Raw genomic sequence first — 18,122 nt, forward strand, 5'->3', positions numbered from 1 at the left:
TCTTATAACATGAATGATCTATTTGTCTTCTTTCACTTTCTAAATTATTATTTTGTAAAATAAGAATAATAAATTTAAATCGAAAGTAAGAAAATAAATTTAAGGATCTTCTAATTTATTTTGTTTTTATCAAAATTAGGTTAAAGTGGCGATAAGAAGGCAAGATGTCGCGTTAGATCGCATTTTTAGCTACTGTTTTTCAACGAGAATTATTAGATTATGCTATTGAGAAAATTAAATATGAAAAATTACGCATCCAAATACAATGATAGGTGTGTTATTGTTGGTGGTTGTTAGTGTAGCAAATTTGATTCTAACGAATGACATTTATCAAATAGTGGTTGGGGACGAATAGTGGTTGTCCGAGGATTTAAACTTATGCTACATTATTTATCAATCCAAGTCTTTGCCATTGCATCAAGCAATGGTCTTTTCATAATAATTGATACATACATATGCAAATCTAGCATTACCAACAATAGTGTATTTAAATGAAATTATTATGAACACATCCATATTGATTTGGAGATGCTGCTATAAGCCTATAACTACATGTACATTCAAAAAGGTGATTCCAAAAAACCTGATTCAAAAATAACAAGTAGAAGATGTTGAAAATTTCCTTCGAAAGTATCTCCCTATTGTAAAAAAAGACACTTCTTTTCTTAATTTTCATTTAATTTTATAAAAAATTATTCGACTTTGATTTTTCCAACCCTAAATAAAATCCCTCATTATTGTCATGGCTCCCCTTTCCCTTTCTTCCACTTTCATGCTACTTTGAAAATGTTGAAAGTAACATTAGCAAAAAAGTCCAGGGTCAACAGGATAATGCATGCAATATTCCCCTCTCACCCTCCCTTCCCCTTATCCTACCACACCAAAAGGAAAGCGCGGATACACTGAATCACAGTGTGTAACAGCACCGCCCCCCCCCCCCCCCCCCCCTCCTCTAATAAAATTAGATTATCATGTGTATTAAACAAATATTGGGTGTGACAACTTATGTATCACATAAAAGGTTTTCTTTTTTCTTGTTCTCTCAAGAATATAATTGGAAGGCATTTAGCCATATACTCTCTCAGCATATATAACAAAAACCCACCAGTGCCAAAAGCCCACAGCCCAGAGGAGCCATACAAAATATAAAAGGAGGAGGAGGAGGAAAAAAAGAAGCCTCTCCCACCTATTCACCTCCTCTCCTTTTCCCTCACCATTTATTTGATTCCCCCAGTGGTCTTCTCCCTTCCATTGGATTGTACAAATTCTTCCATAAAAACCCTTCCAGTCCTGTAATTCTTTTTCCCCCTTCAGTGTCCCATTCATCTCCACCTCTTTCCTCTTTTTTTCCTCCCCCCACATCTCTCTCTCGGGTCTTCTGGGGCTGCTGGATAGAAGAAGAAAACTAGGCGTTGTGGGTTCTGCTTCCTTGGAAAACTCTCCTGGGTTTGCGGGGAGAAAGCCTTTAAGCATCCGCTGAGATTGGTTGAAAGGGCTTCAGAAATATATAACTCTTTATAGTTTTGCCAAAATTTTGCGTAAAAAACGCTGCTTTTTATCCTGTTCTGGTCCGGTTAATTTTATTCTGGGATTGAGAAGGGGGAAGGGAGAAGGAGAGGTTGAGATGGCAAAGCATGGACCTTGCTGTCATTGTGGAGTCACAAGTGAGCTCTTGTTCATGTTTCCGATGATTGTTTTGATTTAAATATTGGGCTTTGGATCTTTCTTTTGCCTCTTTTTGTTCCTCCCTATTTTCCCCTTTCTGAAATGGGTTTAATTTCTTAAAATTAACAACTTGTTCTCGAACAAGGCGTCCGAGCGAAGTAATTTTTATTTGTTCCTCTTCTTGTTCTTGTTCTTTTTTTCTTGTTTAATTTCTGTCTTTGGGTATCAGCCTGCCTTTGGATTTCATTCTTGAAATATGGAAGGCAATTGGCGATACAGAGGGTCCATTTTATCCTCCTGAAATCATTGTGTTATAGTTTTCTTGTTTCTGTTTTCTTGTTTGGTATGCATCTTCTCTTGGTTCGTGCTTTCTTCTTTTTTCTGGTTACTAATCAAATTCCATAGCCGAGATGGGTGAAGGGGTGTTTAATTTTGAGTCTGCCCTTTGTGTTTGTGATGTCCTGCATTGGATGTCTTCATACTTGGGAACCCCTAAGGAAGATTATGGATCTTTCTTGTTTCCAATTTCCTATGACTTCTTGAATCATATGTGTATCAGAAATTCAGATAAGAAAGGAATTCCAGCAACACCTGTATTAGAAATTCTTGGGAAATTATACCAAATTGCAGCAATTTCTTATTGGGCTCTGCTGAGGCTAATTGTATTCAGTTCTGCAAGTCCTCAAGATTGAGGACTGCTGCAAGTTGGAAGTTCACTTGTTAGGGGCGTTTCTTTCTACTGTCTATCTGGGTTTTAGTGCAGTTTACTGATGCTAATGTACCACAAATTGCCATATGCAGTTTAAGGACAGAAACTATATTCCATAGCAAGTCAGATTCCATTTGATTTCTTCTGCGTTCCCCATGAAGTGAATACTGGCATTGTGTTAATGAAAAGTCATACCAAGATATAGCTGCCACAGCTTGTAGTCTCTATGTTAGTAGAGATGCTCAGTTGTCATATATCCTACCAGCAAAATCTGGCACATATTGAGAATTACTCTGCTTGGAGAGAATGTAGTAATTCATTTGTTATATAGGATCATAGATAAATGAGACTGCTTAGGTCTGAGAGAATGCAATTACTTGGTTGATGTCTAGCTTAGTGCGTAATGTATGGGGCCTGCTATAGTGTTGAATTATCTCCGAGTTAAAAAAAAAGATTGTGATTATCATCTTTCATCTTTTTCTCTAATCTGAGGCCCATTCCAGAGAATGCTCTTGGAATGGCAGTCTTCATTTTAGAGTCTGATAAATTCATTGAGATAATGTCTCTGTCTTTATCATTGTATGCTGTGTATGTTGAGGCTTTAGTATTATTTAGGTGCATGGATATGTCTTTGTGATAATAATAACTAAAAACATTCTTAATTTGATCCCCACCAATATCATTTTCATGGTATTTACATTGGTGTATGGAGTATATCTGTCAAATGATCCATCCATGCTGTTTTCTGTTTCTTTGTATTCCTCTGATTGTCATTTCCTAGCTCCTTTCTTTCTTTATATGCTTTCTCAGCATTTTTCTCAACATTTTCCTTTCTAATTTCCATCCAAATGGGCTACATGCACTGATTGTTATCCTCTTAGTTATTGGTTTGCTTAAGTCATGTTTGTGCTGAGATGCTTTCTTTTGTTAGTCCATATTTAACTGTGGCTAAGGTGCTTTTCCATGATTTGTTTATATAGATTTACGCATTTAACAATCTACAAGTATGCACTCTTATTTATCCAACCAGTGATGCTTACGTAGCATATAGTCAATTTTAGGTTTCTTTTGTTAATATTGTCAAAGTAGATAGCCCCTAACAGAAATGGTGACAAAGCAATGTTCATATTGTTCAATACGAAAAAAACCTATTGATCATCTCTGTTTAAACTTAAAGATCTTTAAGAAAGTCAGTATTGTATTTAACCTTCAAGGTATAATTAGATTATCCTGTTCGCTGTAGTGTTTCACATTTTTCTTATTGTGATCTTATAAACCATAAAATTGCTGCTAAGAAGATGCTACTTTAAAACTCTTTGTTTCTTGAAATGAAATGAATCTATCTAATTTTTCCCAACTCTAACTAGCGTCCATCAATTTCATTTATCATTCATGCGGTACAACAGCATTTCATCTTCTTGAGGTGTAAATATTAAGTTTATGGTTTTATGACCAATTTCTTTCTTTACTACAACTTGGAAGAGAATGAGGGTGAGCCTTGGCACAATGATAAGGTTGCTCCATTGGGACCTAAGTGTGATGGGTTTGAAACGTGAAAAAGCCTCTCCATATTCAAGGATAAGACTATGTGCGTCAGTCCCTCCCCAGACCATGCTATAGCAAAAGAAGCCTTGCGCATTGGTACACCTTTTTTTACAACTTCAAATTGGAAGAGAAAAACTAAGGATGCCAACTAGCCGAGTTCACAAAGTGTCTTGTATTGATACAAGAGACCTGGTTCCATCTGTCGGCCAGACTTCCACACATCCTAGTTCTAGAAAAGGGAGATAAAAACTCAGTATTATGAAGACATTATTTATATGCAATCACAATGTTCCTTACTTGTTTCAATATCAATTTACTACCTTTATGATTTGTACATAATCTTCTAGTTGCTGAAGCCGAATGATTCAACAGGTACTCCTCTTTGGCGTAATGGACCACCAGATAAGCCAGTTTTATGCAATGCATGTGGTTCAAGGTGGAGAACAAAGGGTTCACTGACAAACTACACTCCTATGCATGCTCGAGAGCCTATTGACTCAGAAGAATTAAAAGTTACTAAAGCGAAAAGTATATCACTCAAACCCAAAGAGCAGAAGTTGCACAAGAAAAAGCAGAGCATTACTACATTGGGAAGTGAACGTGAAATTCCATATTCTGACCAGAACTTCCGAAAAATCGTTGATGGTGATACAAGCAACCGATCTAGTTCTGGATCAGCAATATCATATTCAGAAAGTTGCGCACATTTTGGAACCACTGATGCAAGTGATATGACAGGTCACTAACTCTTTCAGTTCATTAATCAGACATCAGACTATACCTTAATCTAAATAGATGTTTCCTTTCTTTCACCTTGTTTTCTAAGATTTTTTTTGTTTCTTTCATTGATATAAAAAGTGAACATTAATACCATATATATATATATGTGTGTGTGTGTGTGTGTGTGTGTGTGTGTGTGTGTGTGTGTGTGTGTGTGTGTGTGTGTTGTTTGTACACATGATAAATATTGGTGGACTATGTGACCATTCTCTTCTTAGTAGGAGCTTCAAACATGATTCCCAAATCCCACTATTCTCAATTCTGATCTGAAAAAACATCTAAACAACTTCAATATATGGTGGCAATATTTCAAATTTTAACTGGAGCAAAACAATCCAAAAGTACATAAAAGATTTCATAGATTAAAACCTACTAAAGAATACTTTCATTTAGTATTTATTTTAGGATCAAATCTCAATTAAATGAAAGAAGTTTCCTACTTGATCAAAGCGGAAATGTTGCAAACATGCTTACTAAATTTAGGAAGCATGAATTATGGAAGATCTTGCTTCCAAATTACAGGAGAGATTTCTGTTGGAGCATTCCAAGTTTTGAAAGTTCCTGTTTTTTCGGTTAAACCAATTGATTACATTTTTTCTCTTGATGCCTTTTGTGCTTTCCTTTGGAGTTCTTTCTTGCAAGTTTTTGAGATGTTTTGCATGGTTCCCTTTTCCAATAAGTTGGTGGTCAAAGAATGACCCTTTTTATCCTCTTGAAGATTTGTTTTCTATTAAGTGGAATTCTATTGATAGTGGGCGCAATGGTAATATTTTTCCACTGTTACTTGGAGGTCATGGGTTTAAAACATAGGAACAGCCTCTTTGCACATAGGGATAAGGTTGTATACTTCTGACCCTCTCTAGATCCGATCAATGGTGGGAGCCTCGTGCACCGTGCTGCCCTTATTTTCTAGAATTCTACTGATACTTTTGAGCTTCTGAAGAATCTCGATATGAGAATTCTGTGAGTTAATAGTAATCTTACAAAAGATCAATCATATAACATGCATCACTCCGAGCTACTTATGGATCATTATTAACCATGCCTTTACTTATGAAATGGAGTCAGCTATGCCCTACGGCGAATAACTTTAAGTCAAGAGAGCTCCATGGAAGCATTAGGTAGAGTTCAATCTTGGTTGCCAACCTGATGTCAACACCTTATGAATTGGTGCCATGAAACCTCAGAAACAAGGCGGCAAACTTGGAGGCCTATCTTATTGAAGGGCACATCAAACGAATGCATTGAGTGAATTTTTAAGTGGAAAAGAAAAGAAAGTTAGGAGGTTAAAATGTTGTGAAATAGTGCCTTCTTGAACAAGTTATGCTCATATTTGTTTTGGTGAGGACTTAATCAGGCATTATGGACTTTCCCTTGCTAAGCTGCTTGTGCTTATCTCCTTTAAGGTTAGTAACGTTGCTCTGGGCAGTCATGCTAGAGACTCATACATGGAAAGGCGACCACTTCTTCAAAGGTTAGGGACTCATGTGGAAAGGTGATTTTGCTTCTTCAAAGGCTCAAGAACTTTGTTAATAAGTACTGAAGTAGAAGAAATTTGAGGATATCAAATTCAGGATGGATAATTTCTGGAAATATAATTAATATAACAATAGCTTGTCTCACTTCTTATCCCCCCACTACCCCCACCCCCAACAAAAAAAATCCTTCTCTCTCTTTCTCTCTAATATATATATATATATATATATGCATGTCTATATGTATATATTAACTTATATATATGTGGTATATTTGCATGCATGTGTATGAAGAAACAATTCTGAAACCGGATATTCTTGCACTGGTTGAAATCTGGGGGAAGATGGCATATAAGCAAAAAGTGAGCTTTGCAAAAGTGGATGGAATGGTCAAGAATCACCAAGATAGTTTGCATTGCATGCATAAAGTCCAGATCTGATTCACACACATACAAGAAAAAGGGTAGATACTCATGCCTGAGTTGAAGCATCTGAAATGAAGAGGGTTGGACCTAACGAGAACTTGGATTTGGAGCAGTGAGAAAAGATTTGGGCAAATTGCAAGTGTAGATTGGGGAAATGGTAGGACAAGGCGGATACCAAATAAGTGGAATAAATCTAACTGATTTGATAAATATACTTCCCTTGGATTCTGAAAAGAACAACTGATGTCTACTGGAAAAGTTTAGTTAGCCATTTGTTCATATACAGTTATAAAATTAGTTTTTTAGCACAATTATTCCTGTTTTCAGTCTATGAAGGTGCATGATACCTTGTATACTATGAGTTTCTTTATATCTCATATTGCATTAAACTCTATGAGAAGATTGGCTGATACCTTGTGAGCAATTCTTGGTAAAGAAATATTTTCTCTTTCATATCTGTCTTCATTGTTAAGTGATCAGAACCTTCAGAAGTTGAGCTAGTGTTAAAAAAATGAACTTTGAATGATAAAGGTCTCATTTACTAAACCTTGTAAGTCTGAAAATTATTTGGCTTCAAGTGTTTGTTAACCTGCATTTTGCTTCCTAATGCTTGTTATTTAAGAAGAGGCCTTTGATTTAGTAAGCGGTCAAACGACTGGAAGATTAATGATTAGAAATGTGTTGCACTGTACCATTTAATTAATTTATATAGTGGAATACAGGATAGACACTCAGGTTGTGTTATCTTTGTCATTTTCTCTTGTGAAGCTATCCTCAAGGAAGTGTATTTATCTGCCTTCGTAATTTTGTTTTGTGAGAAAAGGGCCAAGTTCATTAATTTTTTTTAGCATGTTGAATCTGATCAGTCCCAAAATAAGTATATACAGAATATACTAAATGCACATACAATTATAAACTGACAGTTAATTCCATTAGACTTAGTTATCACTGAGCCATGACATGTTTCATAGGGATGAGTGATAAGGAGAATAGTAATATTTGCATATAAACTATTATATAAGGCTCCATATATATGAATAGCTTGTTTACCATCAATTTAAAGTTGCTTTCAGAAGTGGATTCTTTTCAGGCTGCTTATCTGTTGATGCTTTACTGTACTTTTATTTATCTCAAGTTTTGTGGGTAGATATCTGATGTTTGCTTTAAGTTTCAGGTTCAGCACAATCAAATGTCTGGGATCCTCTGGTTCCATCTAAGAAGAGGACTGGCATTGCTCGTCCAAAGCCCTCTCCTGTTGAAAAGCTCACAAAGGATCTCTATACTATATTGCATGACCAACAGTCATCTTACCAAGGATCTTCTGAAGGGGATCTACTCTATGAAAGTAGAACTCCAATGGGTTCTTTTGAGATCGGCTATGGAAGCGTACTTATTAGGCATCCAAATTCAAAGTCTATGGAGGAGGAATCAGAGGCAAGCTCACTTCCGGTAGACAATAAATCGTACATCATTAACGAGGCTTATTCAGGGATAGCATCCTTTCCTGTACATAATGAAAGCAAAGGAATTAGCCCTTCAGATTCTGGCAATGACAAGAAGTCTACAGCACAAGTGGTACAAGAGAATGCCAGAAGGTACCCTCTTAATTAATTTTGCAATGGAACATAAATCATACATGCTCATGTCTGAAGTTAATGCTTTTTCCGTTTGGAACAATATGACATATACTCTTTTGAAGTCTTGGTGGTTTGATGTGTCCTTTCTTGATTCAATTTTAGATTGTTTTCCAATTTCCATGTCTTAATCTGTGTCTGTCATGGCAGGGATAAATGTTCCCATGATAAGTTACAAATCCTGCAAGACAGAGAATCGCCCCTGTGCTCCACAGATCTGCAAGTAATGTTAGAGTTTTATTCTTTTTGTTAATGTTCTTTGAGGCCTTTAAATATAATTAAACCTTAAGCATACAGAAGCATTTTTGGGAATCTATTGACCAAGGAGTTCTGTTGATATGAATTTTTTTGTGTCTTATGTTGCACAATGAGCTCACTTGCACTGTTTATGTTGGAGTAGGATGTCATTAACTTTGAAGAATTCACAAAGTATCTGACACACGAGGAACAACAGCGTCTGATGAAATATCTTCCTTATACAGACACTGTCAAACCTCCTGAGAGGTTTGTTCCACATGCTAGTGACTTTATTATTTTAGCAGGCTGACATAACTCTGCCTTTTTATGATATTTGTTCGTTGCCTTTACAGCCTTCAAAGCATGTTTAGCAGTCCCCACTTTGTGGAGTCTTTATCTCACTTCCAGCAACTTCTTCTAGAGGGAATTTTTGATCTCTCCTTTTCGGGATCGAATATTGAAGAATGTAGGACTTTAAAGAAGTTTGTATTACTCAATTTGACAAAATTTAGATGGGTGGAGTACTATAAACAATTAAAGGTATGAAGTGATCATTACCACCTTGTGCATGTGGACTCTAAAAGCTCATGGGATATGCATCTGGAATCGAATTTTTTTTTCTAAAAAACTTTCTGAATTGTTAACTATAGACTTGGATATAGTTGTGATTAATCTTTCACTTCATCTTCTTTAGGATGTAAAGTGTAAACAGATTACAGAAGGAAAGGGAATGGCAACCAGGCCAAAATTTCCTGGATTTTCCAATTCGGCATCCCTCAAGAGGACTCGAGATGGCCAGAATCAGAACTATCCTGGTTTGTCTTCTTCCACATTTCTGCCAAGCAGAAGTATTGAGGTTATATAGATCTGCTATACTTAAGAATTAATCCTTCCTGTTCTGTCTGCATCTAGCATCTTTACCCTTTTTTTACTTGCTTGGTGTTTCCTTATGTTAAATGCCATATGTTTATCATATCATCTAGACACACTAATTGTCGTGGACGGATGCTTGTGATTTCTTGAAAAAAAAAGAGAAATGTCTGATATCGTTGAGCTAGTCACTAAATTTTCTTTTCTTGAGCCATTTTCTTACGTTGCCGTAACTTGGTTGAGTTGTATTACAAAAGATGCATGGAGCATCATGCTCATGCTCATCGACATAGTCATCTGGTGTTGATTTTGACATGCCTTGGAAATCAATAAGTCTACAAGGTTGCAAGAATGAACATTGGAAATATAAGTGTGCTTTTTACTTGGGAGGTTAAAACTGTGTTGCTTTTGCCCCTCCAAATTTTGAATTTAAAAATGTTGAGTATGCATTAAGAACAATAAAATAAATGCTAAAAGGAAAAAATTCATCAAGAATGTCAAATAACCTTTGAAAGATGCACATATATTTGAATCTGGTAGTTTTGTTGAATCCAGATTAAGTCTACCATTTCTAGTCTATTAATTTACATGGACTCTTTAGGTAAAATGCATGGGAAGCATGTGACGATCATGGTTAATTGATGAAATCTGCAATTTGACAAGGGTGAAGGTAGTCAAATTAAAAATGAATGAGCAGCACTGGAGGCACGGTGCTACCAAAGTTGGGATGTTCTAAGCTTTGTCAGTTATAGGAAACTGAAACATGGAATTGAGGCAACCAAGGCAAGCATGTCGTAATCATGACATAATGGAATTGGTTGGCCTTCAAAGGGTGGATATCAAAGGGATCATGGTCGCGGGAGTGTTATATATGTATCTTTATCGAGTTCACAATGGTTAGAGAGTAAAGTCACTTACAATTCGCATTCCTACATTTGGGCATTATTTTCATGACAGTGCCTGAATTGAAGCATGGCCACTGCCTTAGAAGCAAGGGGAGAAATCAATAGTTTTTGCGATACTTTTACAATGCACTGAAACTCTTTGAAGGATTCTAAGTTTTTGTTAATATTTTAATGATCATAACTTAAACTCTGCATTCCTGTATGATGATTTGATTGATCATCATTTTTGAATCCATGGAAATGACACATTTAGGTATCAATATGCAATTGGAGTAAATTGTCAAATTTGGTCATAATAATCACCAAGTGTTCAACTATTACTGTCCACACCAGGTAATCTGTTCCTTGGTATTCGGAACATATTTTGGAATTATGGCACGGTCACGTAATATGCTTATAGTCTCTTGAGGGAGTTCTCAGTGTTTAACAACTTGATATAAAGGGATGAACATGGAGAAATTTGATTTGTGTATAGGAGTTGATGCTTGATGGAAACAGATCGAAATATGAAGGTATGAAGAAGAGGCCTAGTAGTGGAGCTTGCTGAAAAGGGACAAATATAGTTTGTTTACATGCTTTCTCTTGTCGATATGTTATACATCTTTCTGTGCTGATGCTTATGTCCAAGTTTGTATATTTTATGGGGTATTATAATTTTTTAAGAAATCTTCATTGTCAAAAGATCGCTGAATCTGTCAGTTATAGAGGTGTATGTGGAGCTCATAGTAGTCAGGAAACATCTCTTAATGGCGTGCAGAGATAAAATAATGATGCCTTATGCGGGACATGATTGTGATATTGATCTTCTTCTACTACTCCTATATGAAGGCATTTTAACCTACTAAATAGTTATGATGTATGAGTTCTTTTTCTCCATATAAACAACTGGGTTTAAGTTTTATACAACTTGTGCATTGACATACATAATACACTTATAAATCAAAGATATGCATAGTTACATGTAGATGCTTGTATATAAATATATATACCGCTTTTGCATTCATATTTGGATTTTGGAAATTTGACATGTTGCACCTGTACCTAAACTGTCTTGTAACATGCATTTTTGGTTAGCTTGGACTAAGAGACTCATTCACTGATAAAGATTAGGTACGAATACGATCATGCAACTGCAATATGGGGGTTAGAATGTGGTCATGAAGAATGAGGTTTTAGATATGCAGACATATCAGTTTGTTGAGTTAACATAATGATTTGTGAATTTACATGATGAAATATGCAAGCTGATTGTGTGTAATGCTGTCACAAATTTCAGAGCTGAAAGAGACCATAAGAAGCTCAAAAAGAATGTGCAAATCTGGGAGCACGAATCTTCTTTCAGGAAATCAACCTCAACTGAATTCTTGTGATGCGGGCTCGAAGTTAACGAATGATGCAGATGATTTCATAGAAAACGAAGAGGCTTGCTTCAGTCCAAGAAGCTTTTTTGTGTCTCCTCCAGATAGGAGCTCCATGGTGGTCCCTCTACAATTCAGTGATGACAGTACTGATCATGACTTGCTGCTGGATGTGCCGTGCAATGCATCATTTCCTGAGGCAGAACTACTTTATCATCCTTGGAAACAGAAAATAACCTCAAGCAGTTCCCCTGCAGAGAATGGAGTTGCCCAAGGTGAAGAGTCTCTCTCCAACTTTCCATCTAGTTTCAGCAACAAACAGCCAAAGAACCGGTAGTAGAATATTATCGCATCTTTCCTAAAACATAACTGAAAAGAACATAGTGTTTCAATGATGGGTGTTACAGTTTGAGCCTCTCTCTTGCATCGTTTTAGTTTCCTATAATGGTGTTTCAGACTTTCAGTCTACTTTTTAGTATGCTGAAAGCTGATATTTACACTTGAACTGGCTTGGGCTGGTTTCTTTCACGTATAGCCTGGAAAGAGATTTGTACTATAGCTCAGAGTGCAAAAGGAGTCTCTTTGGCAGCAAGGGAATGGAGTTGCAGGAATTTGTATGTATTGCCAATAAATATGGAAGTGCTGCATCCACCATGCTATGCGCCTCAGGCTGTTTGATGCATATTCTGTTGCTCGCAGTGGTGAAATTTTCATTGCTCATTCTCTCTCAATTTTTTCAGTGTATGCATCCTCAGCTCCTAGAAGATGTATTCATCAGAAGTTCGATGAATTCTAACTTTTGTTTCCTGGTGTGCTTGAGTCATTATCTTTCCATCTCCACCAAAAGCTGATGAACCCAGATTGCCCGCAGAACCTTCCGTCGTTCTGATTGTCTTGATTCCTGTTATGCAATGTTTCAAACTCTCTATAATTAAATTGTTGAGATCTTTTTGCAACTCAGACAGCAGTGAAGGCATATGTGGCAATAGGTAGTTCAGGTGGTAGGCACCTCTCAATAACGGAAGGCCATTGTTAGGACTAGTTCCACCATAGATGAGTTGGTGAGTTGGTAGGATGGAGGGCTTCTTGCATGAGTTTGCTTAATGGAATGTCTTCTCCACTGAGGGAAAGAATTTAGTGTGATTTGGATGAAAGAATTTTCTTCGAGTTGGGCATCCATTCTGAGTTGAGCCCCAAGGCACGGAGGACTTCTAACCAATCAGCAAGCCAAAATAATGGTGTTCTAGGTTGCTGTAATCACCCTGCAGAATTGTGTGGAGGATGGAATGATCCTATCCAAGCCAACCACAGAGAGCCATGTTCAGATACTGGATGAGAGATCTACATTTCCAGACTCCAGTTTTTAGATAGTATAGATGTGTTGGTGCAATTGGATGATGGCGTTGGCTTTACCATCTCATACTTCCACCATGCTAATAAATTAGCTTTGCTATGTCTCATCATCACTGCCCTTATGAACTGTGGTTTGATTCCATCACAGACCATCTCTATGATGCCATTTGCATCATAAACGTCTCATGGATCATAAAACACACGGCCTCCATTTGAACATTTGGAGCCAAACCAACTCACCTACAAGTAGTTGGGAATGCATTCTATCTTTATGCTTGTTGTGGTAGATAACCTTGTTTAAACTACATATCACATCCGACATACTTCACCACATTTCTAAGTATTCCAGTAATGAAACACTTAGACAAGAATAAACCACATCACACACACACACAAAAAAAAGAAGCCAAATGACTTTGAACTTAAAATCATAAAATCATCAAACCATCAACTTCATAAAGTAAATATCAATTGACAATTATGCTTCTAAGTATATACATAAATATCCATCAAACTATTGTTCGATCAATAGACGAATCAGGATCATCCTCTAGCTGCATTGTCTGATCAGCTGGCAATTAAATCACACAATATATGAAGCACACCAAGTCCCCCATGACATGGAGGTCCTTCATGTAATTGATTCAAGAGGATTTCTCCTGTCCTTTCTAGCGTATATAAATGAAGCAAACTGCTTGGCTTGCCTCCCCCACAACTTTCATAAAATTTCTTTACCTCATTTGATCTTTTGGACCTCAATAGAGAAAAAAATTTACATCTTATGTGCGTTCTGTAAACATGATTAGATAAATATAGGAGCATCCATAGAGGAAACACCCTGGTCCTCAAAACAAAATGATATATTGAGATTCTACAATGTCGGCTCTACGAGGCTTTTGGTACTCTAATCCGACCACTTAAACATTAAAAAATTAACAGAAGGGATCTATTTATTGTCAATGCATCATCATCCCAGAAGACTTTCCAAAACCAATCAATTCATGAGAAGAGTCATTGCAGCTTCCAATCCCGGCCAAGGCCAAAAACATGCCCTAATCACTCCTCTACACGCGGAGCCAAAACAAGTTACCAACTTTTCTTTTCCACGTTCCCAGTTTAATTAACACAACAAGAAAAAAAAAGATGGAAGGCTAGTTATGAATTACGATGTCCAAAGCTATATTAACATCAAAATAAAAATAACTCCCATCAGTCACTTCTTTGGCACCCAAAGCATCACCCAAAAGAAAGCCTCCCCCACTCCGCAATGCTCTCATTGCTTTAGTGGGGTCCACTCTGATGACTAATCCAGACCGTACAGTACGAGACTGACCTTTCCCATTTCTTCTCCAAAAGATGCCATCAAAAAAAAAAGGGACCACTCTTCTTTCCTATAACTGGAAAACCCCCGAATCTGAGGGAGGGAGCCCATGGCGAGCTACGGCGCCATGCTCCGGCGCTCCGGCCTGGCCCGCGCCACCGAGGCGGTGGCGGAGCGTGCGCGCACCACCCGGAAGGCCTTCTCCCGCTTCGCCCGACCCCAGGCCTTCGCCTGCCCCTCCGACGCCGAGGCCGCCGCCGTCCGCGCCGTCCGCAACGTCGCCTACTTCCGCCTCCACTACGCCCTCGTCCTCTGGGTCATCCTCCTCGCCACGCTCGCCCCCGCCCGCCGCGCCTCCATGCTCTTCCTCATGGCCGCCTCCAAGGTCGCCCTCTTCTACGGCGCCCTCCTCCGCGCCTTCTCCAACTCCACCCTCCTCCGCCGGATCCTCCACCGCCGGCTCGTCCTCGCCCTCTTCCTCGTCGTCATCGTCGTCGATCTCGCCCTCACCGATGCCATCAAGCACCTCCTCCTCGCCCTTGCCATCGCCGCACCCCTCGTCTTGCTCCACGCCGTCTTTAGGGTTAGGGACGATCTCGTCGTCGGCGACGAGGCCTCGGCCTCCGGCGAGGCGGCGCCTCTCTCGGACAAGAAGGAGAAGGAGGAGTTCGATCTCGAATCCGGATCCAAGTGATCGGCTCGGCGACACGATTTAAGTTTACATATCTAAATACGTTTTTTTCCTTTTTTTATTTATAAATTTTGGGATGCTTACTAATTTGAACGGATCTTGGTAATGACTTACTGGGGCTCTAATGCTTGAAATGAGCTTTTGTTACTTGGGATGAATTTTTTATGTGTAAATGATTTCCATCTTCAAACTACATTCACTAATTGACGTCAAAACTTTGGAGCAAGTTGAGATGGCTCGGTGTGCTTCTCTTTTGGTATTGTGGATTCTAAATTAATCTATCGCCAATGCTCATAATGCGAATGGACTTTAATTGGGTGGATGTGAAGTTGATTAATAGAGAAACAGGTAATAGATGAGGAAGCCACTTACAGCATGGTAATTTCGGTACAACAGTTTATAACCACCACTTCATCTGCCTGCAGTTTAGTTGATCAAAATTGTTACTAGGGTTTTGATGCTTCAGATGGAGAGAAGAGAAGATCAAAGATCTTTAGATCAAAGATCAGAAGTCTGAGGGAAGGTAAGGGAAGCCAAGTAGTTACTTAGAAGCCTTCACAAACCCCAGGTTTTCCGATAAAAGAAGAAGAACAGTAGAAGTCCCCCAGGAGCTCCCCCATGGAATGTGGACAAGGACAAACCTTTCATGACACTTATAATTCTCCCCAATTACGTAAAAATCAGATGAACTCCACCTCTCTTTCTTGTTCTTCTCCTCCTCCTCCTCCTCCTCCTCCTTTGTCCGTTGTGGAATCAAAGGGCATCATTGATGCCTCCAGTTGTGGAATCAAGGGGCATGATAGCTGCTTTGAGGCATACTTTCCGCTTTGCATAGGATTTCATCATTGATGCCGCGTTTTCCAACGGCAGCCTGGTCTGAGCCTGGATACATCCAAGAATTACACAAGATTTGCATCGGCCTGATCAGATCCAAGAGCTCCTGTTAGTCATCACTGACTCTTGGTTCAAATGACACAATCCTTGCCACGTCGCAAGGGGCAAGGATTCAATTCCAAAGAGTTGTTAGCCAAGCCACCAAGGTGGTAGCCCAGTTGGAACGGGGCGTTTGCTTCTAATCAAGTGGTTCCAGGTTCGAAACGCACGGGCGTCGATTAAATTTGGGGACCGTATGCTCCGCGCCTGAACACGGGGTCTAGAAGTGCTACTGGTCGGCTGGTAGCCTGGGTGGTGCCAGGTGTGACGTACTCACACGGGGTACTCGTGCCAGAGCCCAGTGGGGTAATGAGCCGAGGCCACGGGTGGGGAGGGTATGAGTAATATATGGCTGGGGTCTGGTGAGCTGGGCCTATACCAAACGGTCATTCTGCCCGCATCGAACATGCTCCTGGCGGGGCGGGGGCCTAGTGTGGGGCTGCTACGCGGGGGTGGGCCTGTCCCTTCCTCCCCTCTTCCCTTTTTTTTCAGCAAAAAAAAAAAAAAAAAAAAAAGAGTTGTTAGCCAATCCATCCACTCCCATATGTCAAAAGCCCCAGTTCTGTGAGCCGTGGCATAGTTTTATACGTAAAGACATGCATGCATATATGTACATATATAGATACATATCTGCATACATATGTATGTATGTATGTATATTTTTATAATTTATAATATTAAAATTTAAACTTTCATATGATTTTCTCAAATGTTTAGTATGTTGTATGTTTACTAGAAAAGCGACAATCAAGCGAGCAAAAAGTGGAGAAATACGAGACATTAGGAATTTTAAATATGAACTATAAGTGTTATTACTGCTATTGCTACTACTGTTATTGGGAGAAGATATGTGCATAATAAAGGAGAAAACTATGAAAAACGAAAAAATCCAAGAGATAAGGTGGACCGAAGAGCTAAATTGCCGATTTGAAAACTCAACACAACTGGGGATAGCGAACATGGTAATTTTTCTAATGTTTGTTCTGGTTATATTTGCTTTCTAAACTTGTATGGATTCATTTATAATATGTGATAGGTTTTTGTGTCATTTGAGCATGAACAACCAAGAAAAGTTGGTGCAATTCATAGATTCAGTGCAGTTTATAAAATGCCAATTGCCTTATAACATATATTGTTAATGATTATTTTTTTTTGGACACCAAGGCTGGCTTGGTTCTTGAACAAGCTTGCGGAATTCTAATATCCAAAAGATGGTTATCCCCAAGTTTGTTCCAAGTCGCAAGTGCTTTCTTTAATCATAAACCATGGGCTTACTTGTTCTCTCGTTTAGAGAAATATTCTTTGTGTCCAAAGGAAGTAACCCAGCCAATCGGACGTTCAACAAAAAGAATCAACTTTTGTACCAAAAAAAAAAACGACCATTCCGATGGTTCTTTGTCATCCATATACCTACTTGGAATTGGCAACATCTAGTTAGATTTCAAAATAAGTTCCACTTATCTTGGGGCACCATTAATAGCTGGAATGTTAGAGTGTTCATCAAAAGAAATTTTTGTCACCGGTTCAATCGTGCAAGTTTAAATAATAAATTTTATCTTTTTTTTGGGTACATATAAATAAATCATATCATTTTTTTTGGTACAGATAAATAAATCTTGTCTTTTGATAAATACTTTCCCTAAATAAAGAGGGAGAGACGGCTATTATTCCATCCTCTAACTCATCAATTTTGTATTTTTTTTATTTTTTAAGTTTTTTTTAATGAATACTCTTCTAAAAACTCAAATTTACGTAAATATTTTTTTAAAATTTATAGTTATTTTTATACCCTCATAAAATATTGCTTTTGCACGAATGTCTCTAATATAACGATTCTTTTAATATCGTTAATAAAAATCATATTTATTTTAATTAAAAATAAAATAAAGTTTTGAAATTATTTTATTTGCTCTCCATCATAGTTGCTTTATAAATGCTTCTTATCGCATATATATCTATTAAGGACATTTTAGTTATTTTAATTTAAAACCGTTAATTTTCAACGATGTTAGATGGTGTGAGTGCATATGCAAAAATAAAAATAAAAAAATAACAAAACAAGTGTTTTATGGAGATATATATATATATATGTAAATATTAATTTTAAAAAAATATTTATACAAAATTCGATATTTAAGAAGATATATATGTAAATTTTTTTATTATTATAATAGTTATTGCGCGCATGATATAGAATAAATTTTCAAAATAATAATATAAA

At 37.7% G+C, this 18,122-nt stretch overlaps 2 protein-coding genes across 2 annotated transcripts; both read left to right on the forward strand.

The window, feature by feature from the left end:
• The first annotated feature begins 1,090 nt into the window (after window positions 1–1,090).
• On the forward strand, window positions 1,091–12,285 carry LOC103704605 (GATA transcription factor 27-like). Its single transcript, XM_008787961.6, has 8 exons — window positions 1,091–1,664; window positions 4,292–4,657; window positions 7,774–8,194; window positions 8,384–8,456; window positions 8,634–8,737; window positions 8,824–9,010; window positions 9,165–9,285; window positions 11,522–12,285. Exons 1-8 carry the CDS (start codon window positions 1,625–1,627, stop codon window positions 11,938–11,940), a joined length of 1,731 nt encoding a protein of 576 aa, XP_008786183.4. The 5' UTR covers window positions 1,091–1,624; the 3' UTR covers window positions 11,941–12,285.
• Window positions 12,286–14,259: 1,974 nt separating this feature from the next.
• LOC103704606 (uncharacterized) lies at window positions 14,260–15,077 on the forward strand. Its single transcript, XM_008787962.6, has one exon. It carries the CDS (start codon window positions 14,387–14,389, stop codon window positions 14,969–14,971), a length of 585 nt encoding a protein of 194 aa, XP_008786184.3. The 5' UTR covers window positions 14,260–14,386; the 3' UTR covers window positions 14,972–15,077.
• The last annotated feature ends 3,045 nt before the right edge of the window (window positions 15,078–18,122 follow it).

This window comes from Phoenix dactylifera, chromosome 6 (genome assembly GCF_051530095.1).
Source record: "Phoenix dactylifera cultivar Ajwa chromosome 6, Ajwa_hap1_PhDact_Kaust_v1.1, whole genome shotgun sequence".
Taxonomy (NCBI): domain Eukaryota; kingdom Viridiplantae; phylum Streptophyta; class Magnoliopsida; order Arecales; family Arecaceae; genus Phoenix; species Phoenix dactylifera.

Excerpts from the sequence above, each read along its gene's own strand:
- LOC103704606 (XM_008787962.6), top strand. The coding sequence starts at position 14,387 with ATGGCGAGCTACGGCGCCATGCTCCGGCGCTCCGGCCTGGCCCGCGCC.
- LOC103704605 (XM_008787961.6), top strand. The coding sequence starts at position 1,625 with ATGGCAAAGCATGGACCTTGCTGTCATTGTGGAGTCACAA. Across the intron at positions 1,665-4,291 it reads CTGTCATTGTGGAGTCACAA|GTACTCCTCTTTGGCGTAAT; the intron begins GTGAGCTCTTGT and ends ATGATTCAACAG. Across the intron at positions 8,457-8,633 it reads TGTGCTCCACAGATCTGCAA|GATGTCATTAACTTTGAAGA; the intron begins GTAATGTTAGAG and ends ATGTTGGAGTAG.